Here is a 23,357-nt window from a genome sequence, read left to right as displayed (position 1 = left end):
CTTCAAAATACCAAGTTATTGCACTTTCAAAAAATACATGTCTGTGGCGAACCCCTCCCCGGCCCCTCCCCACCCCCCGCCACCCCCCCAACCCACTCCATGGCTTCTTAGCTAAAATGCAGAGGAGCAAGGGAAACAGATGCCCACAGAGGCAGGGTGGTCTCTGGGGAGCTGGCCCCAGCCCCACCTGGGTCCCTCGACATCAGCTGGAATGGTCGTGGGGAGGGGATGGTGGTGGCTTCCCAGGTCCTGCCTGCCGCCCCTCCCTGGGTTCAGCTGTCTCGGGGGACCTGGGCTCTGGCTGGGGTGCGGCTGCGGTGTGGGTGGCTTGCCTTGTTTTAAAAGTTTAAATCTTGTTTTTTTGTCTGTTTCATTTTTCTTTTTCCTTTTTTTTTTTTTTTTTGTCATTTTACTGTTTTTTAATCCCCCGGAGAGGAGAGTCCAGAGGTCCAGAGGCAGGAGCCAGGGACAGGGGTGTGGAAACAAACGGAACAATGAGAAGAAAAGCCAAGTCCCTCCCCCCGGCACCAGGCCAACCGCCCTCCGCACGGAGCACCAGGAAAGTCGTGTCTGGGGGCGGTGGCCGCAGCCAGGTCAGCAGGCCGGCACCAGGCCCTTGGGCAAGGGGCAGCGGCGCTTGGGCCGGGGGCCTTCTTCGTCCTCCTCCTCCTCTTCCTCATCCTCCTCTTCCTCCTCCTCTGACGATGATGAGCTGTCCAGCGTGAGGTCCACCACGTCGGCACCCAGCTTCCCATTCTCCATGCTGCCCACCAGGCCCACCCCAACACCTGTGCTGCCCAGCGCCATGCCACCACTGCCGTTGACGTTGGGGGTGGGCACCAGCCCATTGGTGTCTGAGGTGCCTGTGGGCAACAGGGAAAGGGACACAGGTGTTCAAGACGCTGCCGACTCAGAGCAAACAAGTCTGGCTTTGTGGCACGTGGAGATTAGCACTACCCAACAGTGGCTTTGCATAGAAACACCCAACAAAGGTGTGTGGCAGCATGCGCCTGACATCCCAGCATTCTAGGAGGGCGAAGCAAGAGGATCCCAAGTTCAAGCCCAGCCTGGGCAACTTAAAGAGACTTAAAAAGGGCAGGGTATAGCTCAATGCAAAGGCCCTGGGTTCAATCTGCAGCACTGAAAAAAGCAAGAAACTGCCCAACAGCAGGACCTGGGCTGATGGGTCCCTGGGTGCCACAGGACTCACCAAGCACCAGGATGGGGCCCTGGGGGCTGCAGCTCCGCTCTTTCTCAGCACGGATGGGGCACCACGACCCATCAGCCAGGAACTCGATCTCATCGGCGTCCTCGCACTCACTCAGGATCTTGGACAGGAGCCTGGGGCGAGGCAGGCAGGTGGCTGACAGGGCTGCGCCCTCACCCCGATCCTGAACCCCACACATCACTGCTCACCATTCTGCTCCTCAGGGCACCCCTCCTGCCCCAAGACCCCCTACTTGGCACATCCTGTTTGCAGATGGGGAAAGAGGCCCTGGACTGGGAGGCACAGTCCCGAGGTCACAAGGCTGGCCCACCCAGCTCCAGGACCACATCCTACATCCCATCCCACAGAGAAGGGTTTCCTGAGGGTGGGGTTGGGGGATATCCCGGGGGGATTTGGGCAATCACCCAGCTCGGGCAGTGTGGCAAGGTGGTGGAGCCCGTGCAGCAATGTCTGAGCCAGGGACCTTCCTCCAGGGAGCCTCCGGGGCCATACCTGGGCCCTGGGTAGCCAGGGCCAGAGAAGGCTGCAGCCACCTGGCCTGGATCAGGCAGCCTGGAGCTGTCCGAGCTGCTCCTGGCTGGGGGGAAGGCAGCTTGGGGCGCAGCTGCCAGGCTGGGAACAGAGCACCCATTCAGGCCCAGCCCACGTGCCCAGTCCTGGGGGGGCCTCACTCCTGCCCATGCCCAACCGTGGGAGCAGTGGCTGGGGCCCTTCAGGGAGGACCTGGGCTCAGCACCGCCCAGCCCTGGGTTCAAGTCATCAGGCTGTGCTAAGCCTCAGTTTCTTCATCAGTAAGGTGGGGAAGCTGAGGGTGCAACTCAGTAGTGAGCACTTGCCTAGCACTGCAGGTGAAAAGAAGGCAGGAGGACTCAGGGCCCGATCCTGTGACATGGACAAGCAGAAGGAGGAGTCCACTGGGGGAACAAAGCACATCCCACAGTGAGCTTGGCCCTGGGGTCTGGGTTCGAAGGCCTTCTGCCTGCCCCGTCACAGGTGTGTGGCGCCACAAGAAAGCTGAGAAGGCAGCCCTGCACTAGGCCTAGCAGTAGCTCTGGGGACAGGACGGGGTGTGACCAGCGCCTGGCAGGAGCCTCCTCAGTTGATGCAGACTACGGGGCTCAGTTTCCTGAAACCTAACACCACGGCAGTTACCTTTTTGGGGAACAAGGACCCACCGCAACCTCTGCAGCAGGGGAGGCCTCACAAGTTGGCCACAGGCCGGAGCCACTCAGAATGGAACCCACAAGTGGGCCAGGCACCTGTCTCTCCACCTTTCTCTGCAGAAGAGCAGAGTGGCATGGAAGGGGAGTTCTTGGGTCCCATCCTATTCGAGAATGACCTGAGTCTGCAAGCTGTACGTCACAGAGGCACCGGGATGGTCTGAGGTCCTAGCTGCATGGCTGATATGGCCAGCATGGCAAAGGCTCTGATGAGTCCCCCAGGGAGGAACAGGCCTTTGTGCCGAGTACTGTTAACGCCGTATGGCCATGGGTCCACACATGGACAAGGGCCTGGAGAACAGGGGCTCAGCCCAGGTGGTGCAGCCTGAGACTCACCCGTCAATGATGAGCTGGTCGTAGGGGGCCGGTTTGTCACACACCGGGCACATCCAGGTAGGCTTCTTCTCGTTCATCTGCAGGTAGAACACAGCATCGAAGCACTGCAGGTGTGCGCAGGTCTCCGCACGGCAGGGCACCGAGAGCCGCATCTTCACCAGCTGTGGGCACAAGGAGTGGAATGAGCCCAGGGCACCGCATCCAGCCCTGTTCCCACTCCATCCTGTTGCATTACTGTCTTCATTTACTGCCATGGGACATCAAGGGGACAAACCCAAGGTCAGCCCTGCCCTGTGGTGCTCCCGTGATGGTAGGAAGAGCCACCCTTCATGACTTGGTGGAGGGACAGGAGGGGGACATGTCACACACCCACTCACCGGGCAGATGAGAGAGACCCGCACACCAGTGGTGGCAATCTCGCTGTCAGGATCCAGACGCAGCTTCTCCTTGACTGTGGCAAGGGGACAGGGTGGCGTCAGAGGGAAAGGGACTGGGTGGTCAAGCCTTGGAGTCAGCCATGTAGTCCACAGGGCACCCCACACCCTCCAGAACAGGAGCTTCCCTGACACAAAGGCCTGGAATCAAGCTGCACAACTCAGGGCCAGAGGTGCCCCGGAAGCAGGCAGCCCACATGGGCTTCTTCACCCTGCCAGGCTTCTGCTGCCCACAGGATTCTTCCAGAGAGATCAGGCACCACGAAGTCACCCACAGAACCCTGTGTGACCCTGCTGCTTCTGCCACCGAAGCACTTTCTCAAAGACCCAGTGGGGCTAAAGCTTGGCTGTCCTGTCTGAAACAGGCCCCATGGCCTCTCTACTGCCAAAGCCGGGCTCTACAGCCTCCTCAGACACAGATCTGCACCCTGACAGGGGGATGTGGCGTTTGCTACACGCCACCTGGGTTTGGGGCTGCTCATGAAGGCATCTGAAGGCTCTGCGCAAGACGGCCCCCCACAGGAAGAGACCTCGGCCTGAGCATTTGAGGGCAGCCTGGATGGTGGCACACTGGAAGGCCACCCCACCTGCTGTGGGCCAGGATGGGTCCCTCTGGGGTTTTTTATTTGGTACTGGGGATCGAACTCAGGACCTTGCACTTGCGAGGCAGGCGGCAGCACCACTGAGCTAAATCCCCAGCCCTTAGTTTTTTGCTTTTTGGTACAGGGTCTTGATATGTAATTCAGGTTGGCCTTGAATTTGTAGTGATCCTCCTGCCTCAGCTTCCCAGAGCTCTGAGATTACAGGGGAGTGCCCCCAGGCCCAGCAGCTTCTGGCTTTTTCAAATACTCTACACACAAGAACAAAACCAGCCAGATCCTTTACTCTTCTACCTCCCACCACCACCCTATCCACCCTCCCTCACTCCACCAGATCCCACCGGCAGAAGCTCCCGGTCACACCTAGCAAAGGTACAGGCCGGTGCCCTTGGCGGCATCTACCCCAGCCTCATGCTCACCTAGCGCTTTGCACAGCTCCGGGTGCTTCACACCGATGGTTTCCAGCCTCTGCAACAGCTCAGCGGAGGTCAGCTGTCTCACCAGGTACAGCGCTGCTGAGTAGCTCTGTGGGGGAGTGGGGCGTCAGGAGGGGCGGGGTGCAGGGTTGGGGGCGGGACATCCGAGGTGGGCCGAGCAGGCGCACTCACCTTGCCATAGTTCCCCCAGGTGACGGTGATTCGGTTAGTGGCCGAGGACAGGTACATGAGGTGGGTGAGGTTGATGGGGCGGCAGGGCCTCTTGGGCTCCACTCCGGGCTTGTTGGAAGGGTAGTAGCCCTGCAGGCGACCAGCGGATCAAGCTGCTGCCCCAGCGAGGGTTCCAGCCCCGCCCCTCACAGCGCCCCACCCCCGCCGATGCCCCCGAGGGCTCCTGGCCTCCTCACCGGGACTGAGCAGTAGCTGTGGTTGACCTTGACGGCGATGTTGGGCGGGTACTGGTCCTCCTGAGGACAGCTGGTGTCTGAGTAACAGATTCTGCAATGACAACGGGGACCATAGGGCTGGAGCAGGGGTGGGGTCAGGACAAGGGGCTGGGCAGTACATGGGGCCCAGGGTTTGTGTCCCACACAGCAGAGAGCAGGAGAGGCAGCTGCAGTGTGTAGGGCAGGGGACAGGGAAGGACTGTGTCACCAGCACAGAGTGGCAAGGGTGTGCCCTGGGGCGCAGGCACACCTGGGCCTACCTTAGCACAACCTGCACGGCCTTGACTCCCGGCTGCAGCTCTCTGTGGGGGAAGAACAGAGGTCAGGGAGGCAGGCACTCTGCACAGCGACCATCAGCTGGGGCAGTCAGGGAGCCCCACCGACCCCTCACCCCAGCCCCAGGCTTCTAGGAAGGTGCCAGGCATTCGGGCCCACACACAGGAGGGGCACTGTCTGCCCCACGTGCGGAAGGGGAGCAGCTGTGTGTGTGTGGGTGGGGTGGGGGGGATTGCTCACACCTGGAGTTCCGGATCAGCTCCACCTGCCTGGGCGTCAGCGCGAAGATACAGGGACTCTCCTGCAGCTTCTCATTATTCTGTGGGACTGAAGGTGGACAGGGTCAGGGCTGCACTGCTTCCTGGCCAGCCCTTCCTTGGACTGACAGGAAGTGGAGGGAGACAGGGCCCCCCAGGGTGACCTCTCCTCTGGGGCCACTCTCCATGACCTGTGATTCTGAGGAACACATTCTGCCTGCTACCACCGAGGGCCCTCATGGAGCACAGGTGCACAGAAAGGGGGAAGAGACGTTTGCACTCCCTCTCCCTCGGGTGGCAAAGGTCCTGGGCCTGGCTCTCCCTCTACCAGCCACTTCAGCTGCCTTGGGCACTCAGGCCAGTGGAGGGGAGGAGGACTGTGTGTCCAGGGCCTCAGAAGCAAAAGGGAGAGGCTGCCCCAAATTCCACACAGGGTCTCGCTCATATCACAAAGCCCTACTGGGTGCAGAGATCACAAGGAGCCTACTGGAAGCTGAGGTTTGCAGAGACTTTTTGGAGGGAAGGGAACACAATCATTACCTGCCTGGGTCCTTCCCACCCCATTACAACTGATGCTGTAACCAAGGGCAAGATGGAGATGCTCTGAAGACAACAGGAAACACAATTTCCCAATGCTTGTGTGATTGGGCCAGAGGGCAAATTATATTGCACTTCCAATGCTTAGAGTAAAAAAGGAAAAGCTAAGCATGGGGTGCATGCCTGTAATCTCAGCACTTGGGAGGCTGAAGCAGGATCCCATCGAGTTCAAGGCCAGCCTGGGCTACGTAGTGAGTTCAAGGCCAACTCACGATAAATACATAGCGAGGGGCCAGGGATTTAGCTCAGTGGTTCCGCTGCCTGCCTTGCAAGCGCAAGGACCAGAGTTCGATTCTCGGTACCAAAAAAACCCCCAATAATACATAATAAGATCTTATATAAAATAGTAAGTAAATAAAAAATTTTCAGATGAATGGTTTAGGGTTCCTCCCTTAGAAGCTGGAAAAAGAAATGCAAATTAAAGGCAAAGTCACAGAAGGAAGGAAATAATAGAGTTAAAAATGTAAACCAAACAATGACAAAAATAAACAAAACCAAAGCTCTTTGAAAAACATGTAGCTGGACTGAACAACAGAAACAATGGCATGGACACAAACTGTTTCTGGAATTTTTTTTTTTTTTTGGTACTGGGGAATGAACTCAGGACCTTGCGCTTGCGAGGCAGGCATTGGAACCACTGAGCTAAATCCCGGGCCCAACACAAACTGTTTCTAAAAGGAACAGAATGGGGACCACCGCACAGACGCTACAGTGATTCAGTTCAATGTAGAATGTGAGGGAGACCTCAGTATTAACAATCTGACAGCATAGTGAAAAGGACCAATTTTTCCAAACATGCAACCGCCCAGACAGGCACCGAAAGACACCAAAAGCTGGAGAAGCTCTTAACCCATTAAGGAAAGTCAACTCAGAATTAGAACCTCTCCACAAAGAAACCCACAGGTCCAGATCGGTGAATTCTAGCAAACAGGGAACACATCATACAAGTTTTACCTAAACTCTTTCAGAAAACACAAGGAGAGAACTCCTGCCAATCCATTTTATGAAGCAAGCATGACTGATGCTGAAACCTGAAGAGATGCATCAGGAAAAAAAATGTGACCAGGCGAGGTGGCACACGCCTGTCATGCCAGCACTCTGGGAGGCTGTGGCAGGAGGATCACAAGTTCTAGGCCAACCTGGGCAACTTAGTGAGACCCTGCATCAAAATGAAAAAGGGCTAGGGCTGGGGATTTAGCTCAGTGATGCCATGCCTTCCTTGCAAGTACAAAGTCCTAAGTTCGATCCCCAGGAATGAAAGGGGGGGCCTGGGGATGGAGCTCAGTGCAAAAAAAAATTTAAAAATGGAAGCAAATGCCTGGCATGGTGGCACATGTCTATAATCCCAGCACTCTCAAGACTAAAGCAGGAGGATCATCTAGAGTTTGACTTCAGCCTGGGCTACATAGTGAGTTCAAGGCCAGCCTGATCTATACAGCAAGATCCTGTCTCAAACAAAATAAAAACAAACAAACAAAAAAAGAGAACAAATATCCCAGATCCCTGAGACTTGTCCCAGGAATACAAGTTTGTTTTTATTTCGACTTTGTTTTGATATTGGGTATTGAACCCAGATTATGCTGGGGAACATGCCCAACCCTTTGCTGGCCCTGAACTCCCTATGCAGCCCAGGCTAGCCTCAAACTCACTGCGATCCTCTTGCCTCAGCCTCCCGAGTGCTGGGATTACAGGAGTGTGCCGCCAGGCCCAGCTCACCCTCTTTATTTTTTTAAATTTTGAAACAGTTTTATTAAATTGCCAAAACTGGGCCAGGGATTTAGCCCAGTGGTTCTGCCATCTGCCTCGCAAGCACAAGGTCCAAGTTCGATCCCTGGTTCCAAAAAAAAATTTTTTTTTAAATTGCCAAGACTGGCCTAGAACTTAAGGTCCTCTGCCTCAGCCTCCCAGGTACTTGAGGTGACAGGACTCCACTACTGTGCTGGCTCAAGGTTGATATAGAAACCTCTAAGTGGCCACTAGAATGGCTAAAACTAAAAAAGTAACAACTTCAAGTGTTGGTGAGGTTACAGAGCAACTGGCAGCTCCTGCTGGTGAGGCTTATGAATGGTGTAACCACTCTGGAAAATGGCCTTGTAAAGCCCAATGGATACCTCCCCTTAGGCTGCCAATTCCATCGCTAGGTGTAAATTCCTTAAATAAATGGGAATATCAGTACACAAAGCCTGTACAGCTAAGCATGTGGCACACGCCTGTAATCCCCAGCCTTCAAATGGGAGAACAAGTGTGCTAGAGTCACAATACAGATAGAACCTAAAAACATCATGCCGAGCTGCACGAGGTGGCACACACCTGTCTCCCCAGCTACTCAGGAGGCTGAGGCAAGAGAATCCCAGTTTCAAGGCCACCCTGTGAAACTTAGGGAGACTAAGTCTCAAAGTTTAAAAAGTAGTGGGGGGCCAGGAATTTAGCTCAGTGGTTCTGCCACCTGCCTCTCAAGCGCAAGGTCCCGAGTGTGATCCCCAGTACCAGAAAAAAAAAAAAAGGAGTGGGGTGTGCCTCAGTGGCGAGGACTTGCTGAGCAAAGGCTCTGGGCTCCATTGTCAGCACTGAAAAGAAAAGCAAAAACCCAACCCTGTTAGGGAGCTAAAAGCAGTGGGTCTACAGGGATTCCAGTTAGGTGGAAAACACAAGTGGCGTGCTACACGGCGTGAACAAGGAAGGGGTGTGTGTGCACATGCACAAGTCAATCCACACCTGCTTGTACCAGTGTCCTGCATCCTGGGCACCAGTGGAGACTGATCCCAGGACCCCTCAGGTACCAAAACTTGCAGGTGCCCATGTTCTCGCCATCAAAGGGGACTGCGCACACAGTTCCTCCCCAGCTCTTAAGCCACCTATTCCCAGGTAAAGTCTGCTACCTGTGCCGTGTCCACGCACAGCGACAGGAAGGAGTCAGACTCGATTCTGGGGAGAAATACTTCAACCCCAGCTGGTTGACTCCTTGGCTGCAGAACCCTGGACACCGAAGGCAACACAGTGGGCAGAAGGGCACAGGGGCACACAGTAACTGCTTCTGTGGGGTCAGCAGAGATGGAGGCTCGACGTGCACCACAAACCCTTCCAAACTGGAATGGAAAGGCTCCCATAAACGGCCTGGGTAAACACCACCTCTTCAGGCATCGCATCTGCGGTGACTGGTGACTGCCCTGTGGAGCCACCACACAGGTAGAGCACCCAAGAAGGCGAGCAGCACTGATGATGCTTGGTTTACAAAAATGGGCTGGGGCCGGGGATATAGCTCAGTGGCACCACGCCTGCCTTGAAAGCACAAGGTCCTGAGTTCAATATCCCCATACAAAAAAAAAAAAAAAAAAGAATGGGTGGTGAAGGCTGAGGTGGGCCTGGTGGTATATATACCTGTAATCTCAGCACTCTAGGAGGCTGAGGCAGGAGGATCACACTGTTAAGCCCTGCCTGGATAACAGCAATATAGCAAGATCTTGTCTCAAAATATAATAAAGAGCTAAAGGTAAAGGTCAGGGCAAAGGCTCTGGGTTTAAGCCCCAGTACTGAAAAATAATTTAAAAAGAATAAAAGCAGCTAGGGTTGCCTGGATTTAGATCCTAGCCCAAGGGCCTCTAGGCTGGGCCTGCCCCTCGGATGCCCAAAGGCTTGGTTCTAGAAGGTCCACTACCAGGTCTACCGCTTGGCCCAGAAAGAGGTGACTTCAGTGACAGCCACCCCACAGTATCTACTTCCCACTTGTTTGTCAGGAGCCTGGCTGGTCCCTGGTGCCAACAGGCTGCAGGGTCCCAGGGGCACCCAGGAGGGCCGGCTAATTGGGCAGCAGGGCCCACACAGGCCACCTGCAGGCACGCCCAGATCTGCCCACAGCACCTAGGGAGCAATTATTCTGGGGCAGGGAGGAGGGGTGGCTGCCCAGGAGCTGACATCTGAGCTGGGTGTGGAGACTGGGAAGGAGGTCAAAGTGCCACTCTACATGGGTGCAGTGGGGCACCCATCATGCCAGGTCCTAGGGAGGCTGAGACAGAAGAATGGTGAGTTCAAGGCTAGCCTGGGCAACTTACTGAAACCCTACCTTCAAATCTCAAACCAGAAGTGCCACTCGGTGGTGAGCACTGGCTTAGCATGCTCCAGAGCTTGGGTTCCAGCTCCAGCACCCTCAAAAAAACTCACCCTACCTCACCAGCAGGGTCTCCTGGCAGACAAAGGTGGAAGGGAGGTACCGAGTAAGTGGCAGGAAGTCACCCAGCAGGCCCCAGAGCTTAAATGCAGTGAGGAAGCCCCAGAGCCCAGTCATGGAGTACCAAGGACCGGTCCTTTCCCGACAGGCTCCTTCCTGAAGGGAAGGTGCGAGGATACTGGGACATGTGCTGGGCCTGTCGCCCCATTCTGATGGCTCCCCCAGGAGCCACTGGGGCCCAGCTGCAACGTGGACACTCTGCGCCATCGGGAGGGGCTGTGGGGTCTCCCCAACTCTGCCTCCAACATGGTGGCAGGTGGACCCTGCCAATTGTTTGGGGACAGAACTCCCTCGTGCCTTGGTCCCCACAAACACCCAGTCCCCTGGAAATCCCTGCAGCTCTGTTTTCCAGCATTTGGGGCCTCCCCACTAGGACGACCCCTCTCTACCAGTACCACAGGCCCCCTTACTAGTCTGGCTTCCCCAGAACTCTAGGAGCTGACACTGGCCAACGCCCCCAGTCCACCCACTCTCCTTACGCCCATCAGCTGCCTCCAGCAACCCCCTCAGGGCCACACTCATCTGGGGGCCCAGTCCACACTGGGTGTGCAGCCTCCTCCCTGCTTCCCAGCCACCAAGCGCATCCTGTCTCAGGGCCTTTGCACACCATCCCCTGCAGAACGGCGCCCAATGACGTTTACGGCCCTGTGTCCTTGAGCAGATGCTGCCACTGAGGGGCTTGCCTAAGCACTTCACTCAAACACCGCAAACCCAGATGGGCGTGGTGGCGCACGCCTGTCATCCTGGCACTCCAGCAGCCCAAGGCAGGAGGATCACAAATTTGAGCCCAGCCTAGGCAACTTAGGGAGCCCCTGTCTCAAAATAAAAAATAAAAAAGGGCTGGGGTGGAGATTAGTGTAAAGGCCCTGGGTTCCATCCCCAGTACTGAAAGAAACAGAACAAAACAAAACCCTGCTCCAGTGCCTGTCTTTTGTCTAAAACTTTGAGATCCCTCAAGAGCAACGCACTTCCCCACACCTTCTGATGTGTCCAGAGGCACCGAGGATCAGGGATGCAGGCCAGGTCCAGGCTGGGACACCAAGGGACCTAAAGCCACTTCTGCCATCACCTGGAGTTCCTGTGAGGCCAGGGGGCCTCGGGGGGACCAGGGTTGCCCCTTGGGACATAGCTGGGACCAGGGCGAAGTGCTCAGCTGGCTGCAGAGAACATAGGCGAAGGCCAAGGCTATGACTGCACACAATGCAGTCCCCAGGACTGCAGTGAGGACGTGGGCAGCCCTGAGCCAGACCCTGAACCCGAGCAGACAGGAAGAGAAGGCAGAGATCGCCTCCACCCCAGAGGCAGGCAGCCTTGGGAGATGCTGCTGCCAATGAATATTTAATGTCTAGCAGATGCCCGCCGCAGAGGGCATGGACAGCTCCCCACCCTGTGGCCTGTGCTGGGCTGCTGGCTGTGGCTGGCTTCTGTGCCGGTGACTTGCACTTTCTGTGATGGATGTGTGATTTTATAAAAGTTGAAGTAAAAACTAGATACAAGGAGCTTGTCTGTTTATATTTTTGGAGTACTGGAATGGAACCCAGGACCTTTACACTGAGCTACATCCTCAACCTTTTATTTTCTACTTTGAGACAGGATCTGGCTAAGTCACTAAGTCGCCCGGGTTGGGCTCAAACTTGCAATCCTCCTGCCTCAGCCTCCCAGAGTTCTGGGATTTCTAGTATGTGCTACCGCACCCAGCTCACAAGGAAATTATGTTTGTTTGTTTGTAGACAGGGTCTCCCTGTGTAGTTCCAGCTGGCCTTGAACTTACTATGTAGCCCAGGCTGGCCTCGAACTTGCAGTGATTCTCCTCCCTTAGCCTCCCAAGTCCTGGGATTACAGGCGTGCACCACCACCCCCAGCACAAGGAAATTTTAAGAGTTGATCAGAGAGGGCTGTTCACCAACTCATGGGCCTGGAACCTGTCTGTGATAGCTCCCTGACCCTCAGGCCCAAGGGAGCCTTGCTGCTCCAGTGGTCAAAGGACATGGAGGACCGAGGTCCCTCCTTCTCAAGGATCATGTCCCCCTCCATTCCGGTACACAGGCCTGAACCTGGACAGCATGGGGTCGAGGTCCAAGGGATGGGGGATAGGGTAGGCAGAGCCAGGGCCATGATGGGCCCCAGCCCCAGGTGGGGACTGCAGGAAAAGCCCAGGCTTCCCCTCAGCAGGGTGGGAGTTGCCCATCCAGCCTTGCCCTGGCCCCTATGCACTTGCTGTTTCTGGGTGGGGAGCTGCTGGAGGGAACAGGATCATGTGTGGAGAGGGGATCATGGGTGGAGAGGGGACCTTGGCCCACCCGCCTCCTGGCCCTGGCTGCTTCTCAGCTCCAGCCTGTGCTCTGCTCTGGCACACAGCCTACCCGGTACCCCATGAGCCACTAGGCCCAGGTACTGGGGAATACAAATCATTGAACAGTGTAGAAAACAGAGAGAGAGACACAGCACTGGGAGAAGGCTACAGGGGAAAATGGGGTCCTGAGGCAGGGCCCACTGGGGAGGCCACTCTGAGGAGGGGACCCGGAGTCCCATGCCAGCCTGGGAAATGGTTAGGGCAGAGCCCTGTGGGGACCTGGGAAAGAGTGTAACTTAGGAGCTGGGGACAGTGACACAGGACACCAGGCAGCTGCCCATGCTCCAGCCACACGATGGACCCTGACACCAGAGGGGATGTGAACCCAGCCATACCTGGCCATGAAGCTGACCCCTCTGCACCTACATACTTTTTTTTTCTGGTACTGGGGACTGAACTCAGGACCTTGCGCTTGCAAGGCAGGCGCAGTGCTGCTGAGCTAAATCCCTGGCCCCCATAGGCTCTTCACTGATGGGAAGGGAAAATTCCACCCTCAAAAGACATGCCAGGTTGGATGTGGTGGCACACACCTGTCACCCCAGTGCTATGGGAGGCCGAGGCAGGATGACTCCAAGTTCAAGCTCAGCCTAGGCAACTAAGCAAGTTAGTGAAACTGTCTCAAAATTTTAAAAAACAGCAGGGGATGTAGCTCAGTGGGAAGGCTCTGGGTTCAGCCCCATATGAGGTGGGGAGTACAGAAAATAAAAATAGGAAGGGGCCTGGGGATTTAGCTCAGTGGTTTCGCCGCCTGCGACCCAAGTTCAATCCCTGGTAGCCACCCCCCGCCAAAAAAAAACCCAGGAAGGGCTCACAGGAACTGACTCTGCAGCCCCAGAGGTGCCTGGTCCCTCCTCGTCCCTGTGCCCACCATCCTTTGGTCTCCACACTGCTGCCCTTCCTCCCACAACATCCATGAGGGTCACAATAGCCTCCATTCAGCCTGGGAACAAGCCCTCCTGCATTGCCAGTCCTCTGCCCAGGACACCTCCCACCCCCTCCTCTTTGCCTGGCTTATGGCTGTGCCCCCTCAGGTCTCATGAAATGCAACCACTTCCAAGGAGCCCTCCTAGTTCACCTCCTTGCAGACACACAACAATCTGCTCCCGAACCTCCCGAACCCCTCAGCCTGGCTACCCGCTGATGAGGGACAAAGGATTCCAGACCTCTTGGCTGACATCAGTGCTGTACACCACTGGGTGGCATTTGAGGATGTCCTGGCAATGGAGCCACTCACTCTGCATGTAGTGGGGGATAAGGAGTGGTGCCACAGGATGCTGGGGGCCTGCAGCAGAGTGCTTCTGTCCTGCTCCCAGCTGCAATTCCTCTCGCACCTCTCAGCCTGGGACCCTCAGGCTGCCAGACACATGGGCCAGTGCTGCTGTGACCGTGTCCTACTGAGGTCAGAGTGGCCTTCTGCCCTGGGCCAGCCAGCCCCAGCTCCTCACACGGAGAAGGAATGGGGTCCCCAACCTGGACCACCCCCAGCAATTGGTGCAGGCTTCAGTCTGCTGGGAAAGGGCTCAAGCTGAGAGGACACGTGTTCAGGGTGCTGTGTGACCTTGGGTGAGTCTCCTGACCTCGCTGGGCACCAGCCCTGGCCCCCGGTGGAGGGGCTGCCAGTCTCCTGGGACTCTTGCTGTGTCTGGGCTCTGGTCCCCAGCTGCAGGATCCCTCCCCTCCCCCAACCCAGCATTCCCTGGGTGATTTATGGCCCCTGTCCGCCTGGCCGGGTCTGTGCCCTAGAGTTGGCCTCAGCTCTTCTGGGGAACCAGACCTGAGCGTGAGGCCCTTGTTTTGGTGGGTGGGCTGAGGCCCAGTTGAGGGGGAAGAGAATTTGGCAAAGCTAGGTAGCACCAGTGCCACCAATTTCACCACAGGGAAGGAAGGGCAGGGGGAAGGTGGCACCGCAGTGCCAGAACTTCAGTGAACCCAGCCCGTGCTGAGGGAGACATTCCCCAAGGACCTGGGCAGAAGCCGCCGGGGTGCAGGGCAGGCGTGTGCCCAGTCAGTGGGGTGGGAGAAGGCAGGGCAGCTCGGCCTCTTTGTTCTGCCACAGCAGTGTTCCTGGTGCAGACAGGGGAGCAGGCTCTCCCAAAGATCAGGTGACAAGGGGCCCCCCCCGGGGGGGGGCTCACACAGTGATGCACTGTGGGGCGGGGTGGAACAGGCAGCTTGCTCACCCCGCAGGAAGGAAGCCCTCCACACAGGCAGGGAGGCCAGGCCACCTCCAGAGTTCAAAGTCACCCCGTCACATCACATCACGTCACCGCTCAAATCATCACTTTGACCTGAGCCATCCAGCTCCTCCCCAAGGCTCCCAGAGAACTACAGGGGGTTGGTTTCTAGCACCCACAGGGGCTGGAGGAGAGGCCCAGGAAGCCAGCCCAAAACTGGCTGATGAGTCTCAGTCCCCACAGGTGCTGTTGTACCAGCTGCCTCCCAAATGGCTCCACTTAAACTGGGGTGGAGCTCAGACCAGAGGGCAGGACCTCTGTGGTCTGCAGAGCCACTGGTGCCCTTTTTCCTCCTCCACCTCCTACAGCCCCACCTTCAACCACAGTTGCCCCACCCAGCTGCACCAAGTCCAAGGGTGGTGGGCAGGAAGGGATGCAGCCTGCAGGGCCTCCCTGCTCCAGGGCAGGGGATGGGGCCTGGTGGCCAGTTGGCCTGTGCTGAACTGCATGTGTGCCAGAGCGGGGCCCGGGGCCTTGTGGGCGGCCAGACAGAATGCTGGGTCAGCAGAGGGGGTGCAGGGGTTTGAGCTACCAAGCCCGAGGAGGGTGAGCAGGGGAAGGGCTGCGGCAGGCAGGGGCCAACTCAGGAAGAGCTAGGGCTGGAGAGCAGGTGCCACAGGCAGGTGTGGGAGACCTGGCTCCTCCCCTGGGGTGCTAGAGAGCACACTGTGGAGGCCAGGGGCCGTGCCTATCATGAGTGGGTTGGGGAGGGTGCTGGAGGAAGTAGGAGAGACACGGGCTGGAGGTCTCCAAGAACATCTGGGAACCTGGGCCTGGACCAGGCCTCTCCACAGGCCCTGCATTGGCACCCTGGGGACCCTGGAGGCCAGATGCCCTCTCTACCAAGGAGCCTGGCAACACAAGGTGCTGGCACACAGCACCATTAACATTCAGGATATAAAAACATGTGAATAGTGGCACTATAGAGCCCAGACCTTTCTCATCCTGTCAACACACATCTGAGAAAAGGAAGCAGGGTCAGACCCTATCTCTCACCCCTGTCCCACAGGGACTAAGCATGAGGCTGCCAGCCTCCAGGACAGCCCCTAGGCTGCCCTCCCATGCTACCCTGGAGGCCTCTGTGTGTGTCATGGGACACAGCCCAGGTGAAAGTGTAGCACCTCCAAGATTACTTATAAAAAGGGCTGTAGGGGCTGGGGATTTAGCTCAGTGGTTCTGGCGCCTGCCTCGCAAGCGCAAGGTGTCAAGTTCGATCCCCGGTACCAAAACAAACAAACAAACAAACAAACAAAAAAAACGGCTGTAGGGCCAGGGATTTAGCTCAGTGGTCCCGCCTGCCTCACAAGTTCAAGGTCCTAAATTCAATCCCCAGTACCAAAAAAAAAGACGCTGTGGCAGGAGGATTGTTTGAGTCCAACTTAGGCAACACAGACCCCATCTCAAAACAAAAACACCCTAAGCTGGGCATGGTGGTGCACACCTGTAATTCCAGCACTCTTGAGGCTGAGCCCTGAGTTCAAAGCCAGTCTGAGCTACACAGTGAGTTCAAGGCCAGTCTGAGCTACACAGTGAGTTCAAGGCTAGCCTAAACTACACAGTGAGACCCTGTCTCAAAACAAACAAACAAACAGAGCCCTGGTGACTTCCAGACTTCTGGGACCTGAAAGCCAACTGACAACCTGTCATTGAGAGCTGCTGGGTCACATAGTGGGCATCACCCACATCAGAGGTGGTCCCTGGGCCATCGTCCTCAGCCCCCGGTTGCATGGCAGGGATGTGGTACAGGCGGTGGCAGTGTTGGCAACACTCACCTAACTCCGTGGGCTTCAGCAGCTCGTCCAGCATGTTGAAGAAGGGCAGCTTCACTAGGCGGACCTCGGGTTTGAGTGTCTTGGCAGGCAAACGTCCCAGTCCGTTCAGGTACTTCCCGTAGAGCACGGGGTAGTCAATATTGGGGCCTGACAGGGGAGTCCTGGGCACAGCGCTGGCCCGCTCATAAGCCGAGTGCACGGTGAGGGGGTCCAGGGGCCGGTGTGGCTGCGGGCCGGGCTCGGCACCCTTCTTCGCATAGCGAGTCTCATAGAGCTCCTTGATCTTCTTAAAGAGCTCGGGGCTGCAGTCGAACTGCACCAGCTGCAGTGCCCTGGTGACCAGCTCATGCTTCAGCCCGCTCTTGCTGCGGCCCACGAATCCCAGCAGCATCTGCAGGTCGGAGACCCGGAAGCTCATCACCATGTTCTGAGGAAGAGCAAGCAAATACACACCACTCAGAGGGCAGGCGGGTAGGTGATCAGGGCTGGGAGGCGGGGCATCCAGCTCGAGGCCTGCCCATGACTGGGGTCCCCCGACTCTTCTGGGCATCTGCAATGCAGCACAAGTGCCCCTGACCTCCTCTTCTATTTCAAGTTCTCTCTTTCCATCTTCAAGCCTGAAGATCCCCAGGACAGGAACAGGAACTCAGGCATGGTGTACACACTTGTCATCCCAACAATTGGGAGGCTGAGGCAGGATGATCATCAAGTGTTGAAGGCCACCCTGGGCTACACAGTGAGTACAGGGCCAGTCTGGGACTACATAATGAGACCCTGTCTCAAAAAGCCAAAACCAAGTCAAAGACACTAGAAACCTCACTCTACTTGTAAGGTGCCTCTGCTAGTTCCTAGCTGACACACGATGGCAGCCTCCCTGACTGTGGATCTCTTCACTGGAGTGGATCACACTCTCCACCTCCTCAGCATGGAGGAGGTGCCAGGTGAGGTGACCCACGTAGAGCACCTGATGGAAGGAGTTCTCAACCATCCGGAGCCACAAACACGCTTCCTTTCCACAGAGGTGATCAGTCACAGTTTACTTAATACTAACCAGCTGGCAGGAAGCGAGGTGGACGTGTGATCCACTCTAACTTGGATACCTAAGACACCTCTACCAAGGTGGAGTAAACTACAAGACAGGAAGCTCAGAACTCCCAGCCTGACTAAATTGGGGAGGGGTCTGTTTCTTCTCTAACTCCTGCCTCCACCAAGCACCAACACCAAGCTGGGCTTGGGATCTGCTAAGCATCTCAGGCAAGGTCTCGGCCCCTGGGTCCCATGCTGGGTCATTCCCTGTGGCAGGTGTCCCGGGCACTGTAGGGCACTGAGTGGTGTCCCCCACCTCCACCCGCACTACGCCAAAAGCGTCCCCAGTATGACAACCACCAATGTACTCAGGTATCACCCAGAGTCCCTGGGTGTCCCTGGTTGAGAACTGCTTATCTGAGGCCTTGAGCACCCACACGGGCTGGGGAGTGAGCTGGTGGCAAAGCCACAACTGTGGATCGCCAGGATCTGGCACTGATTACCTGACCAGGTCCCTCCGGTAATCAAAGCAAACCAGAGCACAGCATGTGAGCTGGGGCTGTCTGGGGCTGGGGAAAGATCTCAAGAGAGCGAGTGTTCTCCAGCGATGGGCCAGCCTGGTCCTGGGTCAACTCTGCTGACCGGAAGCTGGCCTGGGAAGAACAAAACCTGGTGGGGAAAAAGCCTTTGGGGGAATGGGACAGGGCGCAGTGCATGTGGACAGTGGTGTGGGCCCAGAGCAGCCCCAGAAACATACACACCACCAAACCCCAATTAGACCATCCGGGTGGGAGCTGCTGGGGACCCCACCATGCATCTACAGTGGTCTGTGTGCCAAGAGACTCTGGGTTTCCACCCCTGGCTGCTTACAAGTGAGGCCTCAGGGAGAAACAACCCTAAGAGCTGGAGTTAGAGCTCCTTGGTGGCCCTGGCCAATCGTCAGGGCTGCCCAAGCCCAAAATACTCAAGACAAACAATCCAACTGCCCAGCCCTGTCTGCAAAGCGTCTGAGACAGAGTGGCCCTGCAGTGTCTCCAACGTGCCAGACACTGGCAGACCTTTTAGTATCGCAAACCTCACACACAAGCTGAGGAAACTGAGGCCAGGAGGGACAGCAGCTGACTCAAGAGTCTCCTGGATACAAACAGCAGAGCCAGCGTTTGGCTGTGTGGTCGTGGGGCTGAGGGCATTTCCTTCCACTCACCCAGCTGCAGGCGGCTGGAGGGCCTTTGCCAGCCACCGGCACAGTGGCTCCCAGGGACCTAGGCAGCCTGGGGATGCTTGGAAAGAAAGATGCTTCCATGCATCACCTGGATTTCCTACTTGGAGCAGGAATAAACAGCCTTGGGGACAAGATGCTTCTCCTGGAAAGGGCCCAAGCCCACAAGGAAAGGAGGTGTTATGAGATAGGAGCTGACCACACCAAGGCAGGTGGGCTCAGTGGCCCTCATGATATCACCCACTCAGGTTGGACATCCAGAGTGCACAAGCAGCCCACAGTGCACCACTCCTGCTGCCATATGCTCGAGACTCGGATTTCTCCACAGCTGCTGCCACCCAGGAGCCTGCCCTTGGAGCCTGGAGGTGCTGGGGGGAAACAGACACGCAGGAGAAAGCTCCAGAGCCCCACAGATCACTTCCTGCCCTGGCTGTGAGCACGCCCACCTGTCAGACTTGTGTTTCTAAACTGTGCCAGGCCCCTATAGCTTCTAGGGCTGAGCTGCACCTTGGGCTTATTTAGACCCTGCATGGGGAAAGAGCTGCCTGGGCAGAGCAGCTGCACCTTGCTCCCTCTAGGCTCGGGCTCTGGGCACCAAAGGGAAACCAAGTCAGGGACACACATACATGTGCAGGGGCTGCAAACCATATCCTCAAACCTGCTGCAGGGGCTGCCAGTGAAAGATCTCAGAAGTCACAATCTACCAAGAAGCACCCCATGTTCTCCCCTTGGATTAGCCCCTGGTATACCCTAAAAGACAAAATCTCCCTGTTCATGACAGTCTAGAGAAAACTCCTTAAAAACGGTGGACATTTCTTTTTTTTTTTTCTTTTTTGGTACCAGGGATCAAACTCGGGACCTTGCGCTTTCGAGGCAGGCGGTGGAACCACTGAGCTAAATCTCTGGCCCAAAAGGTTGGCATTTCAATGACACTGAAGGCAATTTGAGGTGGTAACAAGACTGCTCGAGGAGACAGAAGGTCTTGGGTCTGGGAATTTGCACTGCAGACCCTGCCTCCCAGAATGAGGTCTCACAGTTTAGAGACTCTGATAAAAGGGTCAACTTGATTTAATGGGAGGGGGGCCCTCAGCCACCAGAGGGTCAAGAGAAGTCTATGAGATCATATTTCAAGGCCCTGCATGGCATAAAAGGGAATAGCCAAAGCCCCTTCCCTCCACCAGAGTAGGGGTGGTCCAGAGGCACAACCCATTCCCCATAATAGGTTCCATTTCAGGGTTCCGGAGCCTCCAAGGGACTCGAAGCCTGAAAGCTGCTGGCAGAACTCAGACCTCCACTTCCAGGGTAGAATCATATCCCAGAACCCTGGCGAGAAGCAGACAAGTTGGGGAGGGTGGGAGCTAGAGCAGAGAGGGGGCAAACCCTATAATCACAGAGCCTGGCAGGCTGCCTTTTGATTCAGGCAAAGGAGAAGGGGGTGGTGTAAGATGGAAGAGCCAATACAGAGAAAACATCGTGAGGACTTTACAGAGCGAAGACCAGAAGGGGCTGGGGTCCCCAAGCTCTTAGGATCAGCACCTGAATGGACTTTTGAAGCAAAACGGATCAAAGACAAGGACACCGGACCCCCACTTGGGCGATGCACTTAGGAGAGATCACATCCTTGAGACCCTCTGAGCTCAGTCCCAAGAGAGTGAACTGGAGCCCCAAACTATGACAGGGGCAGTGTCCACAGGACAGGAAACCTGGACTTGAAGAATCAGAAAGCAGCAGTGGGAACTTAAGAGACTCACCATAAAACGTCGTAGTTGGGGACCAGTATGTGAGAAGAGACAGAAAAAGGGAAGCTCAGAAGTCAGAGCTGGGTGCACGAGAAAAGATGAGAGTCTAACCCAACTAGTAGAAGCACTGGGGAGTAAGGCTGGAGGTACAATATAGGCCAGGACCTGCTCCTTGGAGTGTGGGGCAGAGAGCCCTCCTAAAACAGAGATGCTATTTCCAAAGGAAAGACAAGAGAAGGCAGAGACCTGGTCGCGAGACTGAGATGGGGAACTTAAGAAGACCTCTGATCTAGAACGGGAGTCAGGCTCCAGTCCACAGGGAAGGCAAGGGGTGCACCTCGTGTGGCCCCAAGTGTCAGGAGGGGGCGGGTCCCTGGGACCCACGCAGGAGCTGAAGAGGAGACTCCAAAGTAAGTCTGGAGCAGGGACCCAAGAGAACGCCCCGTTTGGGCTGGTTCAGACCCTGGAGCACGCACCTGGGTGGTAGCAGGGAACAGGGAACGTCATCCCGGGGTCAGCGGACCTGTCCAAGCAGAGACTCACAGACCCCAGGACAGCCTGCAAGGAGAGGAGACAAGAGCGAGACACCGGTCCTCGGCTGCACGAGGGCGGCAAGGCGCAGACAGAGCTTGGACCCCGCTCGTGACGAAACCAGCCCGTTCTGCTGTCCGGAGGGATCGTGCCTGCAGCCGGGAGGCGCGGCCCTGTCCCCGGGCCCTAACCTATAGAGTCGCTGGGAGGGGGGATCTCTAGCTCCAGCCAGACACAGACCCTGGCGCGGAGACCCGGGTGAGGTTTGGGGGGCCCCGCCCCCGGCCTCCCCGCCCCCCGCGCCCCGGGGCCGTGGCCGGGCACCCGGAGGACTAGCCTTGGGCGGGCCGCCTCGCGCGGCCCCGGGCGGAAGCCACCGACTTCGGCCCGCGGCCCGAGCCCCGCCCCGTCCTCCAGCCGCCCCGGCCTGGTCCGGCCGGCGCCGCCGCCGCTCACTCACTTTGGCCTCCACCAGCTCCGCCGCCATCTTGGCCACCAGCGTCCCCCGCGCCGGGAGCCCCCAGCCGTCGCGTCACGTGACCACTCTCCACTCGTGGGCGGGGCCGCCGCCAGGGCCAATTAGCACCGGCGCGCGTTCCTCCTTCCCGGGCGCGCGCGGTGTTGTACTGCGCACGCGCCAGCGCCCGCCGTCCGTGATTTTAGCCAATCAGAGTCCCTAAATTCCGACCCCCACCACCACAACTACACTAATTCAGTACGCTACGACCGTGCCCACCCCTGGCGGTGTCTGTCCTCTTAAAGGGGCACGAGCCCCGCACAGGTGGGGGCGGGTGCTAGGGTCGCGTCTGGGGAGCTAAAGGGAGGGGGCGGCGGGAACCACGGCGGCAACAATGCAGCCAGGTGTCGCGGTTCCCTGCGCGCGTCGGCCGCCAGGTGCTTGCTCGGACTGCCTGGAGCGGCGGCAGCGGAGGAAAAAACGGTTGTTCAACTGCAGGGAACGCCAGCGCGTACAGTGCGGCGTTTGCACCCTCGGCCGTTCTGACAACCCGCGCGCTGCACATCCGGGTCCTGGCGCGCACATGGGGCGCGGGATCCGCAGCCCCTGGCAGCCCCTGGCAGCCCCGGGTGGGGAAAAGCGGGACCCCGCCTCCCTGACTCTCCGGAGCTCTGGCAGCTCTCCTTATCGCAGGCGATCCTGCCTCTCTATTCCTGCTTCCTCACCTACGGTGAACTCTGGAAATCTATGCTAATAGGGATCTCACCCGCTCTAAAACTGTGCACTGGTCCCCAGTACCCACCAGAAGCGGAGCGCAAACTTTCTTGTGACAAAACCAAAAAGTGCAGTGCCAAAAATATTTGAGTAATCAAGAAGTTAGTGAAATATTTTTATTTACATCTTGATTTTGTTTTTGAGATGACATGTCACTATGTTCCCCAGGCTAGTTTGGAAATCCTGGGCTCAATCTTCCTGCATCAGTCTCCTGGAGTGGCCGGGAAAACAGATGTTCAGTGTGCCTGGGGAATATTTTAAAATAAAAATGCAAATAATCCACGGTAAAGGTGGGCATGGTGGTACAAACCTGTAATCCCAGCGCTCAAGAGGTTAAACCAAGAGGATTGCTGTGAGTTCAAGGCCAACTTGGGCTATGTAGTGAGACTCTGTCTCCAAAAAAAAAAGTCACGATGAATGAAATAACAAAATTTTGAAGTTGCATGTAAAGACAATGTTATAGGGGCCAGGGATTTAGCTCAGTGGTTCTGTCGCCGGCCTCAGAAGCGCAAGGTCCCAAGTTCGATCCCCGGTACAAAAATAAAACAGATGGATACCTTTGGGCCAGAGATTTACCTCAGTGGTTCCAGCGCCTGCCTTGCAACCGCAAGGTCCCGAGTTCAATCTCCAGTACAAAAAAAAAAAGATAATGCTATAGAAGTTCATGTGCTGGAAAGAAAGTTAATCCCCAAAGTTACATGGTGATGGTGTTTGGAGGCGGGATGAGTGAAAGCTGCTGAGGGGTAGATGACATCCTGAGGGTAAGGCCCCGTGAAAGCAATACAGGGATTGGTTTGCTTTGGTTTTGGTTTTCTTTTTTGAGATAGGGTCTCACTATACAGTTCAGGCCGACCTTGAACTCACTATGTGGCCCAGGCTGCTCTCCAACTCTGGAGGATCCTCCTGCCTCAGCCTCCCCTGTGCTGGGAGGACAGGTGTGGACCACCATGACCAGCCATGAAAAAACAGTGGTGGTGCACGCCTGTCCTCCCAGAAGTGGGGAAGCTGAGGCAGGAGGGGATTGCTTTGAGTTCGAGGCCAGCCTGGGCTCCATAGTGAGTTCAAGACCAGCCTGAACTACACAAGGAGATCCTGTCTCAAAAAAACACAAAAAACCTCTAGATGACATGTTTCCTAATACAGTGTAAATGTTATGTAAATAATTGTTAGGCAAAAAAAATAAAAATTTAAAAAATA

General features: G+C 56.5%; 1 protein-coding gene across 4 annotated transcripts; it reads right to left on the bottom strand.

The window, feature by feature from the left end:
• Positions 1 to 368: 368 nt before the first annotated feature.
• Positions 369 to 21,498, bottom strand: Pias4 (protein inhibitor of activated STAT 4). 4 transcript variants are annotated; one of them, XM_021245016.2, is made up of 13 exons: positions 21,390 to 21,454; positions 17,944 to 18,093; positions 16,415 to 16,841; positions 5,219 to 5,303; positions 4,961 to 5,002; positions 4,662 to 4,752; positions 4,426 to 4,554; positions 4,237 to 4,342; positions 3,162 to 3,235; positions 2,785 to 2,945; positions 1,721 to 1,840; positions 1,211 to 1,341; positions 369 to 863 (listed from the first exon to the last, which is right to left on the bottom strand). In XM_021245016.2, exons 3-13 carry the CDS (start codon positions 16,836 to 16,838, stop codon positions 595 to 597), a joined length of 1,632 nt encoding a protein of 543 aa, XP_021100675.1. In that variant the 5' UTR covers positions 16,839 to 16,841; positions 17,944 to 18,093; positions 21,390 to 21,454; the 3' UTR covers positions 369 to 594. The 4 variants fall into 4 exon arrangements, with proteins under 4 accessions (XP_021100675.1, XP_004865832.1, XP_087057794.1 ...); XM_004865775.3 differs by lacking the exon at positions 17,944 to 18,093 and having other exon boundaries at positions 21,390 to 21,498; XM_087201668.1 differs by lacking the exon at positions 1,721 to 1,840 and having other exon boundaries at positions 21,390 to 21,449.
• Positions 21,499 to 23,357: the final 1,859 nt, after the last annotated feature.

Source organism: Heterocephalus glaber, unplaced genomic scaffold, assembly GCF_053883595.1.
Source record: "Heterocephalus glaber isolate CG9 unplaced genomic scaffold, H.glaber_assembly_v1.0 deba00001760, whole genome shotgun sequence".
NCBI lineage: Eukaryota > Metazoa > Chordata > Mammalia > Rodentia > Bathyergidae > Heterocephalus > Heterocephalus glaber.
Note: the sequence above shows the minus strand (reverse complement) of the source record. Positions and strands in the feature narration are given on the sequence as shown.

Coding starts and splice junctions, on each gene's coding strand:
- Pias4 (XM_004865775.3), bottom strand. CDS start 21,416: ATGGCGGCGGAGCTGGTGGAGGCCAAA. Junction 4,753..4,960: donor GCCGTGCAGGTTGTGCTAAG/GTAGGCCCAGGT, acceptor TTGTCATTGCAG/AATCTGTTACTCAGACACCA. Junction 1,841..2,784: donor GACCAGCTCATCATTGACGG/GTGAGTCTCAGG, acceptor CTCTGTTCCCAG/CCTGGCAGCTGCGCCCCAAG.